This window comes from Carcharodon carcharias, chromosome 3, assembly GCF_017639515.1.
Source record: "Carcharodon carcharias isolate sCarCar2 chromosome 3, sCarCar2.pri, whole genome shotgun sequence".
Taxonomy (NCBI): Eukaryota; Metazoa; Chordata; class Chondrichthyes; order Lamniformes; family Lamnidae; genus Carcharodon; species Carcharodon carcharias.
Genome location: NC_054469.1, coordinates 121,764,130 through 121,791,182, shown reverse-complemented (window position 1 = coordinate 121,791,182; position 27,053 = coordinate 121,764,130). Strand labels below are relative to the sequence as shown.

Sequence of the window (27,053 nt, the reverse complement as noted above, 5' to 3'; positions counted from 1 at the left end):
TCCTACAGGTAAGGGTAAGATATCAAATTCAGCGTTCTGTGAAAGCAAAACATGAGAACAAGTGAAATATGACCCTATCGGTTGGGGGTGGGGGGAGGGGGTGGTTGAGGAATAAAATTGGATTAAAAAAAAAGGTCATGATGGATGCCACTATCAGTACCTTCCTTAGTCTTTAACACTACCATTAACACTCCCTTTGTCTTGTGTCCATGACATCTTTGTCAAATCTTTTCTGAGCTTCCACCTATCCCTGACCTTCTATTTTGCTCCACCTACTCCATCCCCTCTTAAAGTGTGAAATCCATCACATTTCTACTTCTCTTCAGCTCTGAAGTAGAGTCATATGGACTTGAAACTTTAATTTGGTTTCCCTTTCCACAGATGCTGCCAGACCTGCTAAGTTTTTTAAGCATTTTCTGTTTTTATCACTTATAATGCACTGCTGGGTATAATGTGGCGACAGAAACTTGAACCATTAAGAATTCTATTAGGGTGCAAGCCAAATCAAGAACGAAAAAGTACTCTGGGAAACCACATGACTAACCATTTGCCAAATTTCAAAGGGAACAAGAATTTGTACTGTATGAGAAGAGGGTGCTGATTGGTTGGCAAGTCGGTTCTGAGTGGGCAAGACATTGTCATGGTGAAAATTTGGCATTCTTGTGTCAATCTTAATGAGTGCAAGACAAAAGATTCGACAGCATGACTCTTTTATCAGCAATACAAGAGTAATTTTCTTCATTATGTACTTTGCTTTAGATGAATTTTACCTGTATCAGTGCTTCAAGTATGCAGCATTCAGAACTCATTCATCAGGTTTTAGTCTTAACAAAGTCTAATGTTTGCTTATCAAATTACATAAACACTTCCACTCCAAGTAAGTTGATTTAAACAGACAAGTTTGAATGATCATTTATGTGTAATGCTACTTACTACATGTAGTTCATTTGGTCTCCTATTACAGTATGAACAGAATAGTCAATCTGCAAAATAAAATAAATTACTGAAAATACAGGATAGATACAGCATAAAGCTCTTCTACACTATGCTTGCTACAGAATGAAAAATATTCTATTCTGGCATAATTTGAGAACAGATCTTCAAATTGGAAGATTACTTTAAACAATGGATTCACATAGCACAGCCACAGATCCCATCTAACTAATAAAATAATCAATCCAATATTCTTACAAAAGTATATATAGAAATGTTTTAGCAGAGTTAAGGAGAGTCGCCACCTTTATTGGCATGCAAATGAATGGCCATTCCGAACATACTTGATAGATTATTGGAAATTCCTTATACACCAGTAAAGTCACATCTTGTTTAAGGGAATGGTAACGCAAATCAATTCCATTTTCCTTCATCTGTGGTTCCAGGAGGAACAAATAGGATGAAGCAAATTTCAAAAGGAGAAATAACCCATTGTTAGTAAAGATTACCTGCTTCATGTCTAGAGGTCCAATTTTTGTAATATTGCTTATCCGTGATTTTCCAATAACTGTTTTCGAAAATTGTACTTGAGCACTAATGTTTGCCACATTCACCGAATAGAAGTTGTTATTGGTAATGTTTAAAATGCTCTGCAAAGATAGGGCAATTAGGATGAAAAGCAACTTCGCTGTAACACATCCTCTTAATATGCAAGACTGTTACAATATACAACTTTGCATTTCTGTGACAGAAAACTATTAGAATTTTGTCTTCACAGTTTCAACTTTCCACAGAGCAATACATTGAATTGCACAGCTTTAATCGTGGTACCTGAATTTGTAATTCGCTGCCTAGGTGGGAGTGAAGAGAAGAAGTGAGACATAAAGATTTCCAATGGCTCGCTGGCTAAGCACGTCATGTGATGCTGTGCCAATTCACCTTATCAGAAAGGTACAGAGCTAAATTACACATGCAAGCACTGTAGGGTTATGCAACAGGCTGCCTGTAGGAAATGCGAACCTTTTTATACCTTTTTTGTTCTTTTTTTTATATACATTTGTGAGATGGATCCTTTTTATGTGCATTTTAAATGAGCTCCAGGTAGACAAAGGGCTAATTTTAGATGTATGAGGAAATATTGCCTGCGTGGTTTGAGTTAAATTGAAATCACACTAACAGAATTGATTGTGTGAACTGATCCCTTTTTCTATCCAAGTAGAGGACAGATGTCTGAATTATGTTATTGTCAGTTGTGATAAAAAAAAGGAAATGTGTGGAAATGAATACATCGATGGATTTTGGGGCTATAATTTAAAAAAATTAGGGGTCAAGTAAGCAAATGGCCATACAGGAAAATGTTAACGATGGGCTGTTTAGGTGTTATGGATATCCTGTTTGGGTTGTGACCACAGGTCCTGACCACAAATGGCAAGTTAAAGTATTTACAGGTGAAGATAACAAGATCAAAGTACGATGGCAACATCAAAACACAAAGAGACCCTGGTTGTAGGGGATAAAAAGCACGGACTTCGGTCATGAGCCCTCTGTAGCTGCCAGAGCCAGTGAGAAGTTAGAGCCGTTTGAACTAGAATACTGACCACCTTCTTTAGTTAAGTGTAATTTTTTTGCTTAATAAATTGTCCTGATACCACTGCATCAAGTGTCTCCTTGTCTGAAGTTTACTGTCTGAACCTCTTACAGGAGTCAGTATTCCTCAGCTCAGGAAAAGATGAAAAAAACTATCAACTTAGAACCATCACTTCTGACTGTCATTCAAATACAACTGATTTAAGCGTAAAGCAAGTTTAATCCCAACTGGTGGCCATTGTGGGTGTATAAATTTCAATAACACTCAGGAAGCAAAGTAACTCCTGGGATAACATGGTAAAAACCAAAATTGAGGGTATATCGTAAAACTCATTATTTGCAGGCAGGGATTAAGCCACAAATCCCAGAACATCGTTATAATCTGCCCCCGTCAAAAAAAGATTTCACAGACCACCAAATACAATCTAGCAGAACTAACAATCTGAGAGCTTAGACAATGAAAGTGCCCAGTACTAATAACAAAGACTATGATGGTACACAACCTGAGGATAGTACCAATACCAACTAATAAGTTGCTTGTTTCAAAGTAAACCATCAAACTGTTAGCAAAATGTATGGCCTAGAGTTTTCTGGATATTCTCCCTCACTTCCCATTTTTTTCCTTGGGAGTGAAAGGAGGGACGTCAAAAGAAAGGGAGATCGGGATGAGGTAATGTTTGTAAACTTCAGGTAGTCTAGGTGAAATAATATTTCAGTTTGGACAGTGAGGTTTAAAATTATGCATATACATTCAAATGATGCTAGCCACCCACTTAGCATTCATGACAACAGTGATGAATGCTAACAAATTATTATTTTTTAAAATATTCATTCACGGGATGTGTGCTTTGCTGGCTGGGCCAGTATTTATTGCCCATCCCTAGTTGCCCTTGAGAAGATGTTGATGAGCTGCCTTCTTGAACCCCTGCAGTCCATATGGTGTAGGTACACCCACAATGCTGGTAGGGAGGGAGTTCCAGAATTTTAACCCAGCGACAGTGAAGGAATGGTGATATAGTTTCAAGTCAGGATGGCGAATGGCTTGGAAGGGAACTTCCAGGTGGTGGCATTCTCATGTGTCTCCTGCCCTTGTCCTTCTAGATGACAGTGGTCATGGGTTTGGAAGGTACTGTCTAAGGATCCTTGGCGAGTTCCTGTAGTGCATCTTGTAGATGGTACACACTGCTGCCACTGTGCAAGGGTGATGGGCAGAGTGAATGCTTGTGGATGGGGTGCCAATTAAGTGGGCTGCTTTTTTGTCCTGGATGGTATCAAGATTCATGAGTGTTGTTGGAGCTCTCAAGCGAGTAGAGAGTATTCTGTCACACTCCTGACTTGTGCCGCGTAGATAGTGGACAGGCTTTGGGGAGTCAGGAGGAGAGTTACTCGCCACAGGATTCCTAGCCTCTGACCTACTCTTGTAGCCGCAGTATTTATATAGCTAGTTCAGTTCAGTTTCTGGTCAATGGTAACCCCCAGGAGGTTGATAGTGGGATATTCAGTGGTGTTAATGCCATTCAGCGATGGTAATGCCATTGAGTGTCAAGGGGTGATGGTTAGATTCTCTTTTACTGGAGATGGTCATTGCCTGGCACTTGTCTGGCGCAAATGTTACTTGTCTCTTGTCAACCCAAGCTTGGATATTGTCCCGGTCTTTCTACATTTGGATATGGACTGCTTTAGTATCTGAGGAATTCTGAATGGTGAACATTGTGCAATCAGCAGCGAACATTCCCACCTCTGACCTTACAATGGAAGGAAGAGCATTGATGAAGTAGCTGAAGATGGGTCGAGGACACTACCCTGAGGAACTCCTGCAGTGATGCAGGAGAATATTCAGAATATTAACCTTTCATTACCCAGTGAGGAATCAGACAGAAATTTAACTGCAAGCAGTAACAGCTTGATCAAGAGGATCTTTTCTTGAAATTGTGTGGATGAATCAAGAGACGCTCTCATTTAAAAATTAGTATAACAAAAATTGCGAAGTACTACATATGCTGCATCTTTCTTCTAAAAAATGTGAATCAACTTTCACCAATTTAACAACTAAGGGCTTACCGTGATATTGAGATAAACTACCCGGTTGACTTCGTCATAACTGACATAAATGTACTTTACACCAACGTAACTCACATCAATAGATCGTGGGAAGAGGAAAAATACTGCTAGTCCAGAAAGCAGCAAACAAAGTACTACTGATGATGTCACATACAGTTTCCTGCAAAATGGAAGAATTTAAATATTTAAAAAACAGCATATGATGTTGTGATGTTCACTGGTTCACTTAACTGTAAGTTCAGCATTCTTGAAATATTAGATCTATCAGCAATCAACTAAGTTGCATGTGCTGTCATTGTATCATTCCGTCACTGCTATTTTGTTGATTTGTTGCCCCCTTCTTTGTTCTATGCATTTAACTATAAATCCATTATATATTAAATTTGGTTTCACTGAAATATCAAAGAACCTGCAGCAACTATTATCCTGTGATCCCACAATCTGGTCAGTGGATTCCCACAAACTGCTTAAAATTCTTTCAGAAAGGTTTTTATTCACCATTTATTTATTGCCAGCAAGCGAAATGTCTAATGCCCAAAATAATGATTTAAACCCATTTTTTTTTTTAAAAAGGGGGCACAAATTAACTTGTTATTGTGAAATGTTTATTATCTACTTTTCCTATATTTAAATGCTTTCCTTGAAATGTTACTTGAAGGCCTCAACTCTCCCAACAGCACAGGCTTCGACTTGGCATTTTACCCAGAATAATGAGCTGAATTTGTATGTTTCAGTCGTAGCAAGTGCCATGTGCCCAAGTTCCCCGAACGCATCCGTACTTTTCAGTCAACTACACTGATGAAATATTTTTCTCCAGCTGCAGCACCTAGTACTTTGTACCTTTTCTTCAAATAATTGAGAAACAAATGGCAAATTTAAAAGCATTGGAGCTAAAAGGAGAATGAAATAGTGGAAAGGGGAAATGGTAGTGGATGTGATGGGAATGAAAACGCATGGGGGAGATGCTGAGGATATTTTCCTTATAACCTCAAATGCAGTCTCACGCCATGCTGGACCACTCACCAAAAAAAGAACAGGACAATGAGAAGCAAGAATGATGTAGGGAGAGAAACAGCAGAGATGAGAATGAGAAAGCAGAAGAGATCAGAAAACAAATAAAGAAAGAGATAAGAGTGACTACAGTTTAACACAGGCATGGAGATCAATCAGTAGCGATACCCTCAAGTCATTTGCAACTTCTAAATTGGTTCAGGTCCAATCTAATGGTAATCACACTTTCAACTGAATAGAGGCACTTAAGTAAATTAAACCGCCCATATCTTCAATTCCAAGCAAAATACACAAAGACACCTTCCAGTGGCAACAGCTCCAGACACAGACACCAGGTGATACTTTAATTCACTGAGAAAACCGAGCATACCAAAGTGCTCCTGAATCCTTTATCCAACGCTTATGTTTGCATCTGACCATAAGATTCCAGTCATATGCCAAAAAAATCCTCCTAATAGCCTCCTCAATAAAATCTCTCTTTAGGCAGCCAAAAAAAAAATCAGAAATCATAACAATTAATCTAGTAATTCCCACCATCCTATAGACTTTAAATACTAACATAAATCCCAACTGTCAACGGATATGTGATTAAAGAGCTAATTCTGCTGACTGATGCACCTGTTGCAGCAGTGATCAATAACAACTTTGAAGGTAGACACTACTGCCAAAAGTGCTCACCTGTCAAGATCCTTCTAACAGCCCTAGTGATACTTGCTTATTTTCTCTTACCAATGCCTCCATCCCATTGATCCATTCAAAGGCCCTAAAGTCAGAGAAGCTCAACATGCCTGCCTCCCCTCCTCTTGGAAGTGCTGTTTCCAAGAGGTCCATCCTCTGGAAAAAGCTTAGCCCAAGTCCCAAAGGAGAATTCAGGCTCCAGCAACATCTTTCCCCAGCTGACCAACAAAAGCTGACCAACTGTCTGTGTTCTGAAAAGCAACTTTAGCAATACAAATCTCAATGCCATCCAGAGGATTCTGGCTTACAACTACAGATAACATATTCTGAAACAGTGATGGAACTATTACAACACAGCTCCCAGTCACAAGATAGGCACCTTGCCCCAAATCCAAAGACACGGCAGAAATTTCTCATCAACTGTTGTAATATCCAGGCCTGACTTTCAGAGTTCCTGAAACTCCACAATAACAACTTGCAGGTAGAAAAGAAAGAAACTAGAATGCCACTCCTTAAAGGTGATGAAAAAGAGGGAAGACAAAGTGGCCCATTATGAAGGAATAAGGGAATAGCTAAAACTGGATCGGGTAGAGGCCTTGTACATCAGGAGTACTGCAATATTTTGTTGCTATTTCCTGTCAACAGGTCAGTAGTTTGGTCAATATCATGCCATTTCACAGATGCCATAACACATTTCTCCATCTTGTGATGTAGCCTTCAGGTTGTCCTGGTCCTATGTTCGAAAACTTCATGTTTTGCTACCACTCTCCCCTTCAACAAATTATTCAAAATGTACCTCATTGACCATGCCTTCAATCAACGGTCATTTCCTACCATCATGTGGCATCCAATTTCATTTCTGAGAACTATTTTGTATTTATACATTAAAAAGGTGGTATAAAACTGCGAAGAAAATGAGAAAATACAAGAAATGCACAGCAAATCCATCAGTGTCTGTAAAGAGAAGACAGGTTAACAGTAGTGGTTCACAGCAGGTCAGCAAACATTTGACTTTGGACACTTTAGAACTGACAATTTAGGTCATAATAGAAAGCAGTTATATGATGATTATAAGCTCTTAGAAAAGCTAGACTAGAGAGAGATCTGCTTGTTCAATATAAATTCAGATTCAGTAGAAATCCCACTGGTTTTATTTAACCCGTTTAGTCAATTGCATGTTCAAATCTGTGATTCAACAGAACAATTCTGTATCTATCATTTCAAAAATTTTGAAAGTAAAGGTTTAAATAAGCCATAATTACTACTACTCCATATGACAGTGTCTTAAAAGAAAGCAGCTTTCTATTACATTTCTATTTGATCAGACCGACTTAATGAACTCATAACTTAACAAGTTATCAACATACAATTGATGTAATCTAGATCCCTTCCATAGAAAATGATAATGAATTTCACAAAATGTTTTGCTTTATTAGGTCTCTGAGCTGACTGATCTTGACCAAATCTGTAGTAAAGTTAATTGGTTTAAATTTACTTATGATTCTCACAAGATTACGGTAGAGCAAATCATGCTGGATGTGTCAGCAATGATTCCCCAATGCAGGAAAAGCTTATCAACACTCACTTTAACACAAGAATGATACCACTTTTGGAAGATTGTGGGCAATTGTGGCACCTGTATAACAGTATAAAAATACTCCTTCAAGAGTGAGAGAGGCAAGAACATTGGCAAGAAAAGGAAATTAACTTTTGATTTCAAGTCACAGGAATGCATCAGCCAGGTTCATGTGATTCTACTCAGACACTTGTTGGGAGCTAGGTCATTGTGTTTTGTAAACAGAGATGTGCAAATTCTGAAGTCCGATTGATCAAAAACATTAGTATTTTTCTTAAATGAAGAACTTGGCACGGGGGTATAAATTTCAAAAGACAATGATGTAGGACACCTTTAAATTCCTATTTGGCAACTGACAATTCAAACAGAACTTTACAGAAATATCCATACAAATTTACCATAATCATGCACATCACATTTCTTAAACATTTTAAGAGAACCTACGTCCGTCTTGGTCTCAGTCTTTGATCACTGTAAGGAATCAAGGCCACAAGCTGGTTTTCTTGATCTAAATGAACAAAAAAGAAAGATTTAATTCAGGGCAGAATTAGATTAAGATAATTTTTTTATTAAAAACTCAAATGAAAACTTATTCAAATGAGGAAAGGCTAGTTAGAGTGCTTTCATAACCATGTGTTAATTTATTACATTTTAAAGATGATATTTCTAATTAGCAGCAGTTTTTTTTTAAAAACACTACTTCAGAGTAATCTGGAAGTGCCCAAATTGGGAACAATTAATATAAGACCATAAGACATAGGAGCAGAAATTAGGCCATTCGGCCCATCGAATCTGCTCTGCCATTCAATCATGGCTGATAAGTTTCTCAACCCCATTCTCCCGCCTTCTCCCCGTAACCTTTGATCCCCTTACCGATCAAGAACCTATATATCTTGGTCTTAAATACACTCAATGACCTGGCCTCCACAGCTTTCTGTGGCAATGAATTCCATAGATTCACCACTCTCTGGCTAAAAAAGTTTCTCCATTCTAAAAGGTCTTCCCTTCACTCTGAGGCTGTGCCCTCAGGTCCTAGTCTCTCCTACTAATGGAAACATCTTCCCCACGTCCACTCTATCCAGGCCTTTCAGTATTCTGTAAGTTTCAATCAGATCCCCCTTCATCCTTTTAAACTCCATCGAGTATAGACCCAGAGTCCTCAAATGTTCCTCATATGTTAAGCCTTTCATTTCCTGGGATCATTTTCATGAACCTCCTCTGGACCCTCTCCAGGGCCAGCACATCCTTCCTGAGATAGGGGGCCCAAAATTGCTCACAATATTCTAAATGTGGTCTGACCAGAGCCTTATAAAGCCTCAGCAACACATCCCTGCTTTTATATCCTAGTCCTCTCGAAATAAATGCCAACATTGCATTTGCCTTCCTAACTACCGACTCAACCTGCAAGTTAACCTTAAGAGAATCCTGGACTAGGACTCCCAAGTCCCTTTGCACTCCAGATTTCTGAATTCTCTCTCCATTTAGAAAATAGTCTATGCCTCTATTCTTCCTAACAAAGTGTATGACCTCACTTCCCCACATTGTATTCCATCTGCCACTTCTTTGCCCATTCTCCTAACCTGTCCAAATCCTTCAGCAGCCTCCCCGCCTCCTCAATACTACCTGTCCTTCCACCTATCTTTGTATCATCAGCAAACTTAGCCAGGATGCCCTCAGTTCCTTCATCTAGATCATTAATGTATAAAGTGAAATGTTGTGGTCCCAACACTGACCCCTGTGGAACTCCACTAGTCACCAGCCGCCATCCTGAGAAGGACCCCCTTAACCCCACTCTCTGCCTCCTGCTAGACAGCCAATCTTCTATCCATGCTAGTACCTTGCCTCTAACACCATGGGCTCTTATCTTACTGAGCAGCCTCCTGTGCGGCACCTTGTCAAAGGCCTTCTGGAAGTCCAAGTAGATAACATCCATTGGCTCTCCTTTGTCTAACCTACTCGTTACCTCCTCAAAGAATTCCAACAGATTTGTCAGGCATGACCTCCCCTTGATGAAACCATGCTGACTTTGCCCGATTTTACCATGCACTTCCAAGTATTCTGAAATCTCATCCTTAATAATGGACTCTAAAATCTTACCAAAGACTGAGGTCAGGCTAATCGGCCTGTAATTTCCCATCTTTTGCCTCAATCCCTTCTTAAACAGGGAGGTTACATTAGCAATTTTCCAGTCCTCTGGGACCCTCCCTGACTCCAGTGATTCCTGAAAGATCGCCACTAACGCCTCCACTATCTCTTCAGCTATCTCCTTCAGAACTCTGGGGTGTAATCCATCTGGCCCAGGTGATTTATCCACCTTCAGACCTTTCAGTTTTCCTAGCACCTTCTCTTTGGTAATGGCCACCATACTCACCTCTGCCCCCCCGACTCTCTTGAACTTTGGGGATGTCACTTGTAACTTCCACTGTGAAGACTGACGCAAAGTACTTATTCAGTTCCTCCACTATTTCTTTGTTCCCCACTACTGCTTCTCCAGCGTCATTTTCCAGCGGCCCAATGTCCACTTTTGCCTCTCTCTTACCCTTTATATATCTAAAAAAACTCTTGCAATCTTCTTTTATATTACTGGCTAGTTTACCCTCATATTTAATCATCTCCCTCCTTATTTCTTTTTTAGTTGTCCTCTGTTGGTCTTTGATATAAATTGGTTACTAAAATTTCTCAGATCAGCACTTCAGGCTCAGTCTGAAGCATTTTGTGATTGTGCTTTTGAAGTATTAAAAAAAATCACCCATTTTAATTTGCCATTCAAGACATTAAATTCAATTCCTTTACCACAACATGTATAGAAACTCACCCAACTTAGAAGAACAAATTTATCAAGTCAATTTGTGGGCTAACACCAGTAAATTACCACAAAGTCTGCAGAATTGCTACTAAAACCAAGTGGTTCAGCAGTATCCTTCAGGAGTGCATGTACCATGCCCAATCAAATCTACATACAACTCCGCTACCATAAAATTGATCTTAATGCCCTTAGGGCAACCAGGCATAGACAATATAGCCTTGCCAGTACTTTATAAAACTTTAATTATTAGAAACTGTATAGTACCTCAGCACATCAGAGACATTTCAAAGCAGTCCAAAAAGCAAGGAATTACCTTTGAAGTTAAATAACTATTAGTACAAACAGCAATTGGTTACTCCTGCTCTGAAGAAGAGTCATACAGACTCGAAACGTCAACTCTTTTTTTTCTCTCTACAGATGCTGTCAGACCTAAGTTTTTCCAGTATTTTCTGTTTTTCTTTCAGATTTCCAGCATCCGCTGTATTTTGCTTTTATCTAAGTAATTGGTTACTGTTGGCCAGTACATTCCACGAATGCTGGGTGAAGATGCATACGAACCACCAAAAGTCAAAATAGATTGGTAGGTGTACAGGTAGGCAGGTCGAGATCCATCCATCCACTGATCCAAAGATAAAGTCAAGTTTCACCTGGGGTGGTCTGTGTTTTTTTTATTCATTTATGTGAGCATCGCTGGCTAGGCTAGCGTATATTGCCCATCCCTAATTGCCCTTGAGAAGGTGGAGGTGAGCTATCTTCTTGAACTGCTGCAATCCATGTGGTATAGGTGCACCCACAGTGCTGTTAGAGAGGGAGTTCCAGGATTTTGACCCAGCAACAATGATGGAATGGTGATATAGTTTCAAGTCAGGATGGTGAGTGGCTTGGAGGGGAACTTCCAGGTGGTGGTGTTTCCATGTGTCTGCTGCCTTTGTCCTTCTAGATGGCAGCAGTTGTGGGCTTGGAAGGTGCTGTCTAAGGAGCCTTGGTGAGTTCCTGCAGTGCATCTTTGAAGGAGAGTACCATCTAACTGGTGAGAAATTGCAGAGCTCTGAGGTTCAGCGGGATCTACGTGTCCTACTGCATGAATCGCAAAAGGCGAGTATGCAAGTACAGCAAGTAATTAGGAAAGCTAATAGAATGTTACCGTTTATTGCAAGGGGAAATGAATACAAACATAGGGAGGTTATGCTTCAGGACACTAGTGCGGCCACATCTGCAATACTGTGTACAATACTGATCTCCCTATTTAAGGAAGAATGTAGACACATCAGAAGCGGTTCAGGAAGTTTACAAAACAAATACCAGGAATGCTGCAATTGTGCGGCGGTGGTAGAGGGAGTGCTAATCAAGCGGGATGCTTTCTCATGGATGGTGTCAAGTTTGAGTGTTGTTTCCATGACATGTTTAACATGACTTTTTTGAAATGTTAATAGCAGATTCAACACAAATAACTCAATCCCTTACCCTGTAAAGGTAATGGTTTATTCATTATATCTGCCTGATGTTTCATAAGTTGTCAAAAATACATCTTAAGCTTTGGTAGGAAATTGTGTTCAATTGAGCTCTCAGACTCATGGATGTTTACAGCACAGCAGGAGGCTGTTTGGCTTATCGTGTCTGCACCTGTCAGCAAAGATCTGACTATACTAATTCCATTTTCCAGTGCTTGGCCCATAACCATGGAGGCAGTGGCAACACAAATGAATATCTAAATACTTCTTAAATGTTACGAGAGTTTCTGACTCAACCACCCTTTCAGGCAGTGAGTTCCTGGCTCTCACCACCCTCTGGGTGAAAACATTTCTCCTCAAATCTCCTCTTAGCTTTCTATCTCTTACCTTAAATCTATGCCCCGTGGTTATTGACTCCTCCACTAATGGAATAAAATGCCTTATTATCCACCCTATCTATGCCCATAATCTTATACACCTCTGTCACGTTCCCTCTCAACCATCACTGCTCCAAGGAAAACAACCCCAGCCTTTCCTCATAGCTCAGACCCTGCAGCTCAGGCAGCATCCTGGTAAATCTACACCCTATCCAGTGCAATCCTATAATGTGGTGACCAGAACTGCATACAGTACTCCAGTTGTGGCCTAACCAGCATTTTATAGTGCCAACATAACCTCTCTGTCGAAGGGTCATGAGGACTCGAAACGTCAACTCTTTTCTTCTCCGCCGATGCTGCCAGACCTGCTGAGTTTTTCCAGGTAATTCTGTTTTTGTTTTTGGTTTGGATTTCCAGCATCCGCAGTTTTTTTGTTTTTATAACCTCTCTGCTCTTGTATTCTATGCTAATAAAAGCAAGTATCCCAAAGGTCCTCTTAATCACCTTATCTGCCTGCCATGCTACTCTCAGGGATCTCTTTACATTTGAAATGAAAACTGTTAATCATGTTTAATTATATGGCCAGATACAGTCTTATTGACTTCAAAAAGGACATTCCTGGATAACTAAACATTGTTGCAAAACTAAAATACTGCAGCTGCTGGAAAGAACGTTGAAAAGTCACAGAACTGAAACATACGAACAAGGAACACGAGTGCGCCCTTTGAGCTTGTTCTAACATTCAATAAGATCATGGCTGATCAGACTGTAACCTGCCGCCTACCCCTGGTAATCTTTCACCACCTTGTTAATCAAGAATCTATTTAGCTCTGCCTTGAAAACATTCAAAGACTCTGTTTCCAATGCCTTTTGAGGAAGGGAGTTCCAAAGACTATCAACCCTCTGAGTGAAAAAATTTCTTCTCATCTCTGTCTTAAATGGATGACCCCTTATTTTTAAACAGTGACCTCCGAGTTCTAGATTCTCCGGCCAGAGGAGACATCCTCCCCACATCCACCATGTCAAGGCCCCTCAGGATCTTATGTTTCAATCAGGTCGCCTCTTACTCTTCTAAACTCCAGCAGATACAAGCCGAGCCTGTCCCATCTTTCCCCATAAGACAACCCGCACACTCCTGATATTAGTTTAGTAAATATTCTGAACTGCTTCTAATGTATTTACATTCTTCCTTAAATAAGGAGACCAATATTGTACACAGTATTCCAGGTGTGGTCACACCAGTACCCTGAGAAACTGAAGCATAACCTTCCTACTTTTGTATTAATTTCCCCTTGTAATAAACAGTAACTCTATTAGCTTTCTTAATCATCTGCTGTACCTGCTTACTAGCCTTTTGTGATTCATGCACTTGGACACCCAGATCCCTCTGAATCTCCTAGCTCTGCAATTTCTCACCAGTTAGATAATAAGCTTCTTTTTTATCCTAAACAAAAACAGAATTACCTGGAAAAACTCAGCAGGTCTGGCCATCGGCGGAGAAGAAAAGAGTTGAAGTTTCGAGTCCTCATGACCCTTCCACAGAACTGAGTGAAATATAAGCTGGTTTAAGGTTTTTGGGGGGGTTGTAGGGACAAGCAAGCAGTGATAGGAGCAGATAATCAAAAGATGTCACAGACAACAGAACAAAAGAACACAGGTGCTAAAGATGGTGATATTATCTAAACGAATGTGCTAATTAAGAATGGATGGTAGGGCACGCAAGGGCCAAGTGGTTATGGTACTGGGTTTGTAACCCCAAGATCAAGAGTTCAAATCACACAATGGCAAACTGTGAAACAATATAACCTCATCTGAAACAGATGGAAACGGGTTTGTACTCGAAAGAGTTACAGCACTAGTGGGGGTGAGGTGGAAAGACTAGCAGGGCATAAAAGATTTAAAAATAATGGAAATAGGTGGGAAAAGAAAAATCTATATAAATTATTGGAAAAAACAAAAGGAAGGGGGAAGAAACAGAAAGGGGGTGGGGATGGAGGAGGGAGTTCAAGATCTAAAGTTGTTGAATTCAATATTCAGTCCGGAAGGCTGTAAAGTGCCTAGTCGGAAGATGAGGTGTTGTTCCTCCAGTTTGCGTTGGGCTTCACTGGAACAATGTAGCAAGCCAAGGACAGACATGTGGGCAAGAGAGCAGGGTGGAGTGTTAAAATGGCAAGCGACAGGGAGGTTTGGGTCATTCTTGCAGACAGACCGCAGGTGTTCTGCAAAGCAGTCGCCCAGTTTATGTTTGGTCTCTCCAATGTAGAGGAGACCGCATTGGGAGCAACGAATGCAGTAGACTAAGTTGGGGGAAATGCAAGTGAAATGCTGCTTCACTTGAAAGGAGTGTTTGGGCCCTTGGACGGTGAGGAGAGGGGAAGTGAAGGGGCAGGTGTTGCATCTTTTGTGGGGGCATGGGGAGGTGCCATAGGTAGGGGTTGAAAAGTAGGGGGTGATGGAGGAGTGGACCAGGGTGTCCCGGAGGGAATGATCCCTACGTAATGCCGCCAGGGGGGGTGAAGGGAAGATGTGTTTGGTGGTGGCATCATGCTGGAGTTGGCAGAAATGGCGGAGGATGATCCTTTGAATGCGGAGGTTGGTGGGGTGATAAGTGAGGACAAGGGGAACCCTATCATGTTTCTGGGAGGGCGGAGAAGGCGTGAGGGCGGATGCGCGGGAGATGGGCCAGACACAGTTGAGGGCCCTGTCAACAACCGTGGGTGGAAAACCTTGGCTAAGGAAGAAGGAGGACATGTCAGAGGAACTGTTTTTTGAAGGTAGCATCATCAGAACAGATGCGACGGAGGCGAAGGAACTGAGAGAATGGGATGGAGTCCTTACAGGAAGCGAGGTGTGAGGAGCTGTAGTCGAGGTAGCTGTGGGAGTCGGTAGGCTTGTAATGGATAATGGTGGACAGTCTATCAGCAGAGATTGAGACAGAGAGGTCAAGGAAGGGAAGGGAAGTGTCAGAGATGGACCATGTGAAAATGATGGAGGGGTGGAGACTGGAAGCAAAATTAATAAATTTTTCCAAGTCCCGACGAGAGCATGAAGCAGCACCAAAGTAATCATCGATGTAGCGGAGAAAGAGTTGTGGGAGGGAGCCGGAGTAGTACTGGAACAAGGAATGTTCCACATACCCCATAAAGAGACAGACATAGCTGGGGCCCATGCAGGTACCCATAGACACACCTTTTATTTGGAGGAAGTGAGAGGAGTTAAAGGAGAAATTGTTCAGTGTGAGAACAAGTTCAGCCAGTTGGTGGAGAGTAGTGGTGGATGGGACCCCACCACTGAACATCAAGTCATTGTTTCCAGGACTGCAGGGAGAGGAGTCGTTAGCTGAGCGAGGGGGTTTGAAAGAAATGGTGGAGGGTGGCTCTCAGCAGGTTCCCCCCTTCCCGATGTAGGGTCCCTCAATCAGGGACTGAGTAGCTTTGAATAAGGGACCTCCTATCTCCCCACTAGGAACCACAAACAAACCCAGTGTTTGATATTTCGGCTCCTTGGATAGCAATTCCCCTGCCCACCATTGTTTGAAGACCAGCAGCACAAGATGAGGTACTTAAGTAGGTATCAAGTAGCGTTCGGGTGGGAAGGTCGTCCACGAGGCTTCCTGTCCCAGATTTAACTGGATGGAGGTGAGAAGGCATCAGGATTCCCATCGAAATGCTCCTGCCTGATTAAATACCTCCCTGCCTCCAAACTCATCGCCTGGGAAGGGTGGTGGTGGTGGTGGTGCTGGTGGGTGGATGAGGGAGGCATCAAATTCTGCCCATTGTCTCTACAGATGCCGACCTGCTCAGCAATTCCAGCATTTTATTTTATTTTGTGTATGAGCTTTGCTGCAATGGTTACAAGGTGATCAAGACAAGATTCGGAAATAAACGTTCCAGGGTACACAATATTTCAGAAAGAGACAATGGCAAAGGAGGTGCAGTAGCCATTTTAGTAAAAGATAACTTAAGGACATTAGTGAGAAATGATCTGGTCTCTGAAGATCGCAAAGTGGAAATCAGCTTGGGTGGAAATTAGGAAAAGCAGGAGTCAAAAACACTGGTGGAACTAGTTTATAGGCCTCTAAACAGCAGTATACTGTTGGGAAGAGCATTAAACAAGAAATCATTGGAACCTGTAACAAAGGAAAAATAATAATGGGGGGGGTGCTTTAATCTTCATATAGACTGGGACAATCAAATTAGCAAGAATGATCTAGTAAAGGAGTTTGTATAATATTTTCCTGATAGTTTCGTGGAGCTGCACGTAATATAACCGATTAAGGGTAAAGCTATCTTATATCTAGTATTGTGTAATCACAGAATTTTAACAGAACAGGAGGCCATCGTGTCAGCACTGGCTCTCCAAATGAGCATTGTGACCTAGTGCCATTGCCCTGCCTTTTCCCTGTACCCCTGACACATTGTTTCTATTTAATTAATCATCTAATGCCCTCTTGAATGTCTTAATTGAACCTGCCTTCACATTTCCAGGCAGTGCATTCCAGACCCAAACCACTCGTTGTGTGAAAAAGTTTTTCACCATCACAGTTGCTTCTTTTGCAAATCACTTTAAATCTATGCCCTCTCGTTCTTGATCCTTTTACGAGTGGGAACAGCTTCTCCCTATCTACTCTGTCCAGCCCCCTCATGATCTTGAACATCTCTATCAAAACTCCTCTTAGCCTTCTTCTCTCCAAGGAGAACAGTCCCAACCTCTCCAATCTATCTTCGTGAGTGAAGTTTCGTATCCCCGGAACCATTCTTGTCAACCTCTTCTGCACTATCTCCAATGTGTTCACATCCTTCCTATAATTTGGCGCCCAGAAGTGTATACAATACTCCAGCTGAGGTCTAACAGGCATCTTACATAAATTCAGCATAACCCCCTTGCTCTTGTACACTATGCCCCTACTAATAAAGCCCAGGATACTACATGCTTTAATAACTGCTCTCTCCACTTGTCCTGCCACCTTCAGTGAACTATGCACATATACACCCAAGTCTTTCTGCTCCTGCACCCCCTTCAAAATTTCACCCTTTATATTGTCTATCCATGTTCTTCCTACCAGAATGCATCACCTCACACTTCTCTACATTGAACGTCACCTGCCACCTATCTGCCCACTTCACCAACTTCTCTATGTCCTTTTGAAGGTCTACACTGTCCTCCTCACAGTTTACAATGCCCCCAAACTTTGTATCATCCGTAAACTTTTAAATTGTCCCCTATACCCCAAGATCTAGATCATTAATATGTACCAGGAAAAGCAAGGGTCCCAATACCAACCCCTGGGGCACTCCACTACAAGCCTTCCCCCAGCCCGAAAAATATCAATTGACCATTACTCTCTGCATCCTATTTTTCAGCCAATTTTGTATCCTTTGTTACTGACCCTTTTATTCCATGAGCAATAACTTTTTTCACTGTATCAAATGCCTTTTGAAAGTCCATGTGCACCACATCAACAGCATTACCCTACTGAACTTTTCTGTTACCTCTTCAAAAAAAACTCCAGCAAGTTAATTAAACGCTATTTCCCCTTTAGAAATTTATGCTGGCTCTTCCTTATCAACCCATATTTTTCCATATGACTACTAATTCTATCCCAAATAATTGTTTCTAGAATCTTGCCCCACCACTGAAATTAAAATAAAATAAGTAAACTACCCAGAAATATATAAAAAAAGGTACATAAAAACGAAGAGTAGCTAAAGTAAACGTTGGTCCATTGGAAGCAGAGACAGCAGAAATTATCATGGGGAGAAGGAAATGGCAGAGGCATTGAAACAAACATTTTGTGTCTGTCTTCACAGTAGAAGGCACAAGTTCCATTCCAGAAATAGACAATAACCTAGGAGCTGAAAAGTGGAAATTAATATCAGCAAGGATAAAGTACTGGAGAAACTTAAGGGATTAAAAGTTGACAAATCTCCGGGACCTGATAGCCTACACCCAAGGATTCTAGAAAGAGATAGCTAGCACACCCACTGTCTCTGCAGCCATGATTTTCCAAAATTCCTTAGATTCAGGAACGGTCCCATTAGATTGAAAGTTGACAAATGTTACTCCTCTTTTCAAGGAAGGTGGGAGAGAAAACAGTGAACTACAGTCCAGTTAGCTCATCAGTTGCAGGGAAAATGCTGGAATCTATTAAGAGAGTCTTAACAATGCACTTAGAAAAGCATAGTATGATTAGAATAAATCAGCATTGTTTTACTAAAGGGAAATCCTGTTTGACAAATTTATTAGAGTTTTTTGAAAATAACTAGTAAAGTAGATAAAGGGGAACCAGCAGATGTAGTGTATCTGGATTTCCAAAAAATACATTTGATAAGGTGCTGCACAAAAGGTTAATAGGCAAAATAAGGGTGATAGCATTGGGGGGTAATATATTAACATCGATAGAAGATTGGTTGACGGATAGAAAACAGAGCAGACATAAATGCGGCTTTTTCAAGTTGGCAGGCAGTGAATAGTTGAGTGCCACAAGGATCAGTGCTGGGGTCTCAGCTATTTACAATCTAAATTAATAGATTAGATAGAGACAGAGAGTAAGTTATCTAACTTTGCTGATGATACCAAATTAGGGGGAAAGGTAAGCAGCGGGGGAAATACAGAGACTGCAGAAGGATATAGACAGGCTAGATGAGTGTGCAACAGGATGGCAGATGGAGTCCAATATAGGCAAGTGTGAAGTTATTCACTTAAGTCGCAAGAATAAAAAAGCAGGTTTTTTTTAAAGACGAGAAATTTTTAAGTGTTAATGTTCAAAGAGACTTGTGCTGGTACAAGGAATGCACAAAGTTAGCATGCAGGTGCAGCAAGCAATTAGGAAAGCAAATTGCATGTTGACCTTTATTGCAAGGGGATTGGACTACAAGAATAAAGAACTCTAACTACAGTTAAAAAGAGCTTTGATGGGACCGCATCTGGATTTCTGTGTTCTAGTCTTCACATTTAAGAAAAGATATACTTGCATCAGAGATGGCACACCGAAGGTTCACTAAATTGGTCCCTGGGATGAGAGGGTTGTCCTATGGCCAAGTAAATTAGGCTTATATTCTCTCAAGTTAAGAAGGATGAAAGGCGATCTCCTTGAAACCTACAAAATTCTGAAGGGGCTTGATAGGGTGGACAGAGATAGTTGCCATTGGTCAGGGAATTTAACACACAGGGGCACAATATCAGGATAAAGGACTGATCATTTAGAATTGAGATGAGGAGAAATTTCTTCACTCAAAGGGTTGTGAATCTTTGGTATTCTCTACCCCTGAGGGCTGTGGATGCTCCATCGCTGAATACATTTAAGGCTGGGATAGACAGATTTTTGATCTCTCAGGGAATTAAGGGACACGGGAAGCAGGCAGGAAAATGGAAGTTAAAGCCCAAGATCAGTCATGATCGTATTGAATGGCAGAGCAGGCTGTGTGCTCTACTCCTGCTCCTATTTCTTATATGTTCTCTCTGTTTCTTGAGATTGGGATCAGAGAACACAAACTGCGTAAAATAGGTTTATGTAAAATCCATTACAATTTGGTTCAAAATTAGGTTGGAAATTGTCAAAGGAGAAAATGGTTGCAGTGTAGTTAAGGATTGATTATGCAAATGAGATTTGGCTTTTTACCGGGAAAGGTTAAATTGACGCCTTACAGACTTTGCACATCAGGTCTGTGCATTGTTTGAATGTCAGCTTGGTTCACTGCACAGCATCTTGCTGCTGAATCAGGAGGTTATGGGTTCAAGTCATAAACCAGAGACTTGAGCACAAAATCTAGGCTGACGTTTTCAATTTGGTAGTGCTAAATCATCAGAAGTGTTATTTTTGGAGATGATAAACAGTGCTTGGTTAGGTGGAGATAAAGAATCTCATTGCGCAATTCAAAGATGAGCAGGGAGTTCTCAGCGTTCAGGTCAAGACTCATCCCTCAATCAACACTGCCAAAAAAATGATTAACTGGTCATCTCTAACATTCGCTCATGTGAAAGTTTGCTGTGTGCAAAATGCTTGGTGCAATGACTACAACTTGAAAGTAATTTGTTTGCAGTGAAACCCTTTAGGAAGCAAAAGGTGCTATATAAGCGACAAGAAAATTAAAAACAGACTTTTGAAGCTTGAAATAGATTTCCTAACTTGGGTGACCTTAAAGCAAATCATGTAATGACTGTCAAATCACTGAATATATTTAAGTTTGAGATAGATAGATTTTTGAATTACAGGGAAATCTAGGGTTATGTGAAACAGACAGGAAAGTGAAGCTGAGGTCAAGATCAGATCAAACCATGATATTATTCATTAGCATAGCAGGCTCCTTTATAGTCCACTCCTGCTCCTATTTCTTTTACCGGCTGGGATATTCTCCAAAATCTGATAAAAGGTCTCTACATGCCAGCAAAAGTCAAAATGCATTAGGCCTGACTTGCTAATATAGAAACAGGATTCTTTGGTAACAAATACTTACAGGTCTATTTTATCTATGTGCATTTAATCTACCAATGATATTAATTTTCCAGCCAAAGAACAATAAACGGCAAAACATCTTTAAATTTACACTTTAAGCAAAGAAAATCTCAAATTAAATCCAGATTTAAAATGTATTGAACTTCTACAAACCAATAAGATTTAGGAACATACCCAAATATAAGATATCTGTGAGGTACACCTTAAATACAATGTAAAAGAGATTTATCATAAAAGAATGCTTTTCAGGGGTCCCACTAGACTTCAAAGTTTAAATTTTTTTGAAAACTAAAAACTTATAATAGTACACTAAAATATGACAAATGAATGCTATGATTCTATGTCAGCCTGCAGTTTTTAAAGCTTAAGTATCTACAGCTGAACTGTAGCATTATGTTCCACAGACAGCTATGCATTAACAATCACCAAGCAGAACTGAAGCTCTTAGTCATTGTTTATGTGAACATTTCACTTCATAAAATACTTGTCCAGTATACATCAATCCACAAATTCTACAATCATGAAATGAAAGTCTCTAAAATATCAGTGAAAACATTCAGAAACACCTACCTCTTGGAATTCTTCCTGTTCCTTGACACGTTGGACAGGTAACACTGTCTCGGCCTGTGAATTCCACATATGGAAACTGGGACACATCCCCATTTCTACCGGAGTCTTCATCCTGATTGTCTGAAATATCCAGTTTATCCCTGTCAGTTATTGATGTGCCAGACCCACTGCTTTCACTCATGGGTTTGTGCAGTGATAAACGAGATAGATTTTTCCCCATGGTTCAATGATCACTTTAAAGGAAAAAGAATGAAAGCAAATTAACTTGCATTTACATGGGATCCAGAAACTCTACCTATAAATCTAGTAGCAAACAAAATCTTCACTTACATCTCTAAAATTGAGCTTCCAACTGAAACATAACTGATGCTACATCAGGACAAATTTATAAAAACACAATAACACAGGATCATTACTATGACTGAAAACCATCAGGACAGCTGTTTCACTAAAGACATTCTCAGGCCGTTCATTTATTTGTCTTAAATCAGTCATATTAGCCAAGACAGAGCAATTAGATGAAAATCGTCATCGAGCACCTTCTGCAGAATTCTTCCCATACCACTTTTCCCTCTCTTCACCTTTCTCTAGCTTTCTCTATTGTAGCTGCCTTTGAATCAATAAACCGATATACTAGTGATGTTAATGACCAATTTGACCCTCCTTATATGCATTTAATCTACATCCATCTTTAATTTGTATGACTGTACATCTATGATGATTTTCATCTAATTAATCTGTCTTGGCTAAGGTTTATGACCGGTTTAAGACAAAGAAATGAACAGGCTGAGAATGTGCCATATATATCACTTTAGTGAAACAGGAATTATTCAACTAATTTGACTTTAGATCCTAAATTAGATGCTTTTCAATAAACTTAAGTTTGGTGTAATGAGAACGTGAAGGATATGACATGCATTTTAATTAACAAACTGGAAATCAATGGGAGGTTGGGGGTGGATTAGAAATCGTGTCAGGTGACACTATTCAAGTTTGAAACATCAGACATCAGGTACTCATCACCTACTAAAATACTTAGCTGTCACTTGAACCCAACTTTCACCTGGCTAAAGATTTAGTTAGGCATTTCAGTTAGTTAGCTTTTTGTGGAAATAGCTAAACAGCATGAGAATTCAAAGCCTTAACAAAATTAGCTGCTTTAAAATAATTTCTAAAGTAAAACATTTAATTCAGTATTTATAATAGAGTATCACTCAAGATACTCCCAAATCCTGGACAAATGCTGCTAAATCACGTTGAAGTTTTCTACAGAAATTTGCTTCGAGCCAAAGCACTTTACAAAATATGACACTGAGCCACATAGGTGATGTGAAATCAGATGAGCAGAAGCTTGATCAAAGAGGTAGGTTTTAAAGGCTGTGATCAAGGAGAAAAACGAGGTGGAGAGATGTCAGAGGGGATTTCCAGGGATCTGGGTCCAGGCAGCTGAAGGCACTGCCCCCAGTGATGAAGCGATTAGAATTGGAGATGTTCAAGACGTCAGAATGAGAGGAGTGCAGATAAAGTGAACGATTAAGGGCTGGAGAGACAGGGAGGGGCAAGGCCATGGAGTGATTTGAAAACAAGGATGAAAATTTCAAAATCAAGATGCTGCATGACGGGAGCCAAACGTAGGTCAGCGACCACAGGAGTGATGGGTGAACGGAACTTAATTTAGCAAATTAATTATCTAAAGGTGAAAAATGGTGGCAGTTTAACGTTCAATTAAATATCTTATTTTCAGATAAGATCGAAAATGGCAAAATTTAAATAAATAAGCATGGGAGCAATGGGGGGGGTGGTAAAAGTACCCTTGAAAAGATTTGTATAACTTTCAAATTTGAATTTTCTATAAGCAGCTAAAGCCAAGTCTCAGCTTGTAAAGAACAACAACACTAAATGCTATAAAAACAGAAAACACTGGAAACACTCAGCAGGTCAGACAGCATCTGTGGGGAGAGAAACAGAGTTAATGTTTCAGGTTGATGACCTACATTAGAACTTTTATCAGTTCTGATGAAAGGCTATTGAACTCAAATGCTAACTGTTTTTCTCTTCTTAGACACCATCTGACCTGCCGCATATTTCTAGCATTTTCTGGGTTTTTTTCAGATTTCTGGCATTCCAAGAATTTGGCTTCTGTAACACTAAATGTACAAGTAATTCTATTTGCTTGATTAGTAACTATTACTCGAGACATACAAATCATCTGACAGCAAAATCCAATTGTACTGTGTCTAAACATTTAAGATAGCAAAACACAAACTGAATGTATTGCAAGCAAGACTGCACTATATTGCACTGGCAGCACTACAATAATCACAAAAGTTAACTATACCTTTGACTTTGACCAACAACGAAAAGGGCATTGGGACATAAGTCTTAAACATTCAAAAATTGCATTTTTGTAGTGATCCAGATTGGTAAATGCAATCTCTTTGTTGTCCTTCAACTAACCAATTACAAAAAGTAGTTTTCTTAGGAATGAACTAATACACATACCTAGTGCTAAATCTCACTCTACTATAAACTGCAAAATATTCATCAATACTGAAACTTAAAAACTGGTCTATTGCCTCCTACAGACAGAAGCACCCACTTTCTCCCCTTCCCCATCATAAAAATCAATGTAAAACCCTATTTGAGGATTTAGATCTTCAAAAACAGAAAAAGTCAAACAAAACTAAAAACAAAAACGCTAAAAATAGAAAATACTGGAACATCTCAGCAGATTATAGTAACATCTGTGGAGCGAGAAAGAGAGTTACCATTTCAGGTCTAAGACCTTTCAACAAAACATCAAAAACTTGATAATCATTGTAAAATGGTCACCACAACAGAGATTATATTCAGGGAGAATATACATAAACATGTTTCAAAATTATTTTTACAGGGGATAAATGAGTTCTGATTTAGGAGAGGACTGGATTTAAAGTTAAATAAGAGTGAAATCCAGTAAAATTAGATTCAAAAACAGATTGAGCTTTCTATAATGGCTGCCAACTATCACAATTGGAGCTGTCCATGTAATTAAAAGTCAATCATTTCAAGACAACCAATTTAAAATAGAAGCTGAGGAGAATACTTTATTGTTTCGTATCAGATGCCCGTACTTAAACTTTAAATAGATAGTGCTGGAAACAAGATGAAATGAAAAAGATAAAATAGTCTGACCAGCTGAGTTACAGCCTGGGAGTCCAAAACCAAAAGAATCAAATAAATGAAATGTAATACAAAATAAAACATATGAATATATTTTAGAGGAAACCAAAGCATAGTCAGTTGAGGAAACTTACTAACAGTTCAGTATTCAGTAATAGTTCCCAATCTTCAGGCAATCGAGGTGATTAATCTAGCTCAAACTGCAATAAGCTACTTGGAGACGAGGGTGACATCCTTCCAGCTAATCAGATTGCCATAAGGCTACTCTAACGCTATGGGCCAGTTTGTTAGTTAGGAGGACATTAATACAGCTAGTAGACAGCTGAGTAAGCCAGAGCATACGGTCTTTTTAGAAAGACAGCAAGTCATTATTCTGTAATATTGAATTCAATTATAGGTGGAGTGGTTTTTTTCAGGTTGTATTTAAAAAGTGAAATGTTTACCAGCTAAAAAGGACAGATTTGCATGAAGCAGTGTGACTCAAATATAATAGACAAAACATGCACATTATTTCATGTATCAACAAATACATTGCACTGCACACGACTGAGCGCACGCATCAGGTTACGGACGTCATTTTACGAAAAGTAAATCTAACTTTAATAAATAGGCACAGCTACACAACACAAATGTGATGCGGAAAGCTACTACTTTTCCATACTAAATACTGTCCCATTAAAACTGGACAAGAAGCTGGAAAACAGTGATTTTAAATATTTGCCCCAGAATTTAGAAGCCTTCCAAAATTTACTGGAGGAAACATTATAATATTGTAAATCTCCCATAAATTAACTGCATCACGTATTCTATGAAAAACTTCTGCACGACAGAGGTCGGAGCATGACAAAAATGCAGGGAGAGAAAAGCCACAAGAGGCTCCCATCCCCCTTTCCCTCAGTATGCTCCTCCCGAGTGCAGCCGTGCGCATCGAATGAAGAGATTGAAGAAATTAAAAACAAAAAAACTGCGGATGCTGGAAATCCAAAACAAAAACAGAATTACCTGGAAAAACTCAGCAGGTCTGGCAGCATCGGCGGAGAAGAAAAGAGTTGACGTTTCGAGTCCTCAAGTAGTTCTGTCGAAGGGTCATGAGGACTCGAAACGTCAACTCTTTTCTTCTCCGCCGATGCTGCCAGACCTGCTGAGTTTTTCCAGATTGAAGAAATTGGCTGCCCTGAGGCGATGCACTTGCAATGACCCAGGCCGTGCTCACGGACACCGTTCGGGAAAAACTCACGCTGCCTCGGGCAGAAGGGGAAGGGGAAGGGGGAGGGGGGGAAGGGGGAGGGGGGCAACCGCCGGCACTGGGGCCCCGAACGAGAGCCGCCGTCCATTTAATCGGTGTCAAATATTCCTATCAACAGACCTGGAGCGCCCGCACCTTACCTTGGCTCCGGTACCCGGCACCTGCCTCTAACTGGTTGGGTGTCGGGAGACAGCCGGGTGGAGTTCCGCCGCACCGTAAGTTATTTTTTTTTAAAAACAGCGGACTAATCGGCCGCTTCCCTGCCGCCGTGTTTACCTTTCTCTCCACGTCCCGGATCAACGGCAGCACGACGATGATGATGATGGGATTGCGTCACCGCGTTTCCCACATTAATACAAGGACATGCCTACCAGAGAGAGAGGGAGGCTGGGAGGTGTTTGGATGCTTCTCGAATGTGCTTCTTACCTTCGGCGAAATAAATTTGCTCGATGCTTGAAACTGAGATCTGATGTGACAGTAGCCTTTTTAGGCCTAAAAGTGAGATTTTACAACGGCGGTTATTAGATCCAGCACCGTAGTTGAAACCGGTCAGGAGTTGCTTTACTAAAACCCGAAGGCAGATCGCGTCTGGAATACCCACTGTCCAAAAGTGCTGTGAGTTGGCCTCACCTATAAGAGTGATGCAAGATTATAAATGACAGGTTAAGAAAGTAAAAAGACATAAATATCGCATGAATTACACAGTAGGGTTACCAACTCTGGTTTGATATATTTCTGGCGATTTAATCATATGACATGGCAGGAGGGTTCAGTTAAGTATGAACTTATAAGTCTAAAAAGAAAAGTCAAGACTATAGAGTAGAATAGAAATTTGGATAAAATCAAACAGGTTGTTTCAGGAAGGGACAGAGAGTTTAACAACAGTAGTAGTGTTGTCAATTAAGGCCACATCAGGGAAAATAGTGAAAAGTTCAAATGGAAGTCGTTATATGTGAATGCACAAAGCATAAATAGGCTTGATCATCTAGGTAGTACTGGGATGTGATTGAAGAGTGACCAAAGTTGGGAACTAAATATTTGAGGGAACTTTTAGAAAAGATAGGCAGTGTGGAAAATGAGGTGGTATATCTCACATAATAAAGGATGAGGTAAAGGTAGTAGTGATAAAATATCTTAACC

At 40.2% G+C, this 27,053-nt stretch overlaps 1 protein-coding gene across 3 annotated transcripts in view; it reads right to left on the bottom strand.

Annotated features, from left to right (window-relative positions):
• The window catches only part of tmem106ba (transmembrane protein 106Ba), a 36,687-nt gene extending 10,427 nt beyond the window's left edge, over positions 1 to 26,260 (bottom strand). Inside the window, exons 1-6 of one of the 3 annotated variants that reach the window (XM_041184725.1) lie at positions 26,190 to 26,260; positions 21,506 to 21,738; positions 8,291 to 8,354; positions 4,582 to 4,741; positions 1,443 to 1,583; positions 934 to 983 (exon numbers count right to left, since the gene is read on the bottom strand). In XM_041184725.1, the coding sequence (XP_041040659.1) occupies positions 934 to 983; positions 1,443 to 1,583; positions 4,582 to 4,741; positions 8,291 to 8,354; positions 21,506 to 21,725 (635 nt within the window). In that variant the 5' untranslated portion in view covers positions 21,726 to 21,738; positions 26,190 to 26,260. Of the gene's footprint in view, positions 1 to 933; positions 984 to 1,442; positions 1,584 to 4,581; positions 4,742 to 8,290; positions 8,355 to 21,505; positions 21,739 to 24,801; positions 24,823 to 26,053 lie in introns of those variants that run through there. The other 2 variants (XM_041184724.1, XM_041184727.1) reach the window with 2 other exon arrangements.
• Between the last annotated feature and the right edge of the window lie 793 nt (positions 26,261 to 27,053).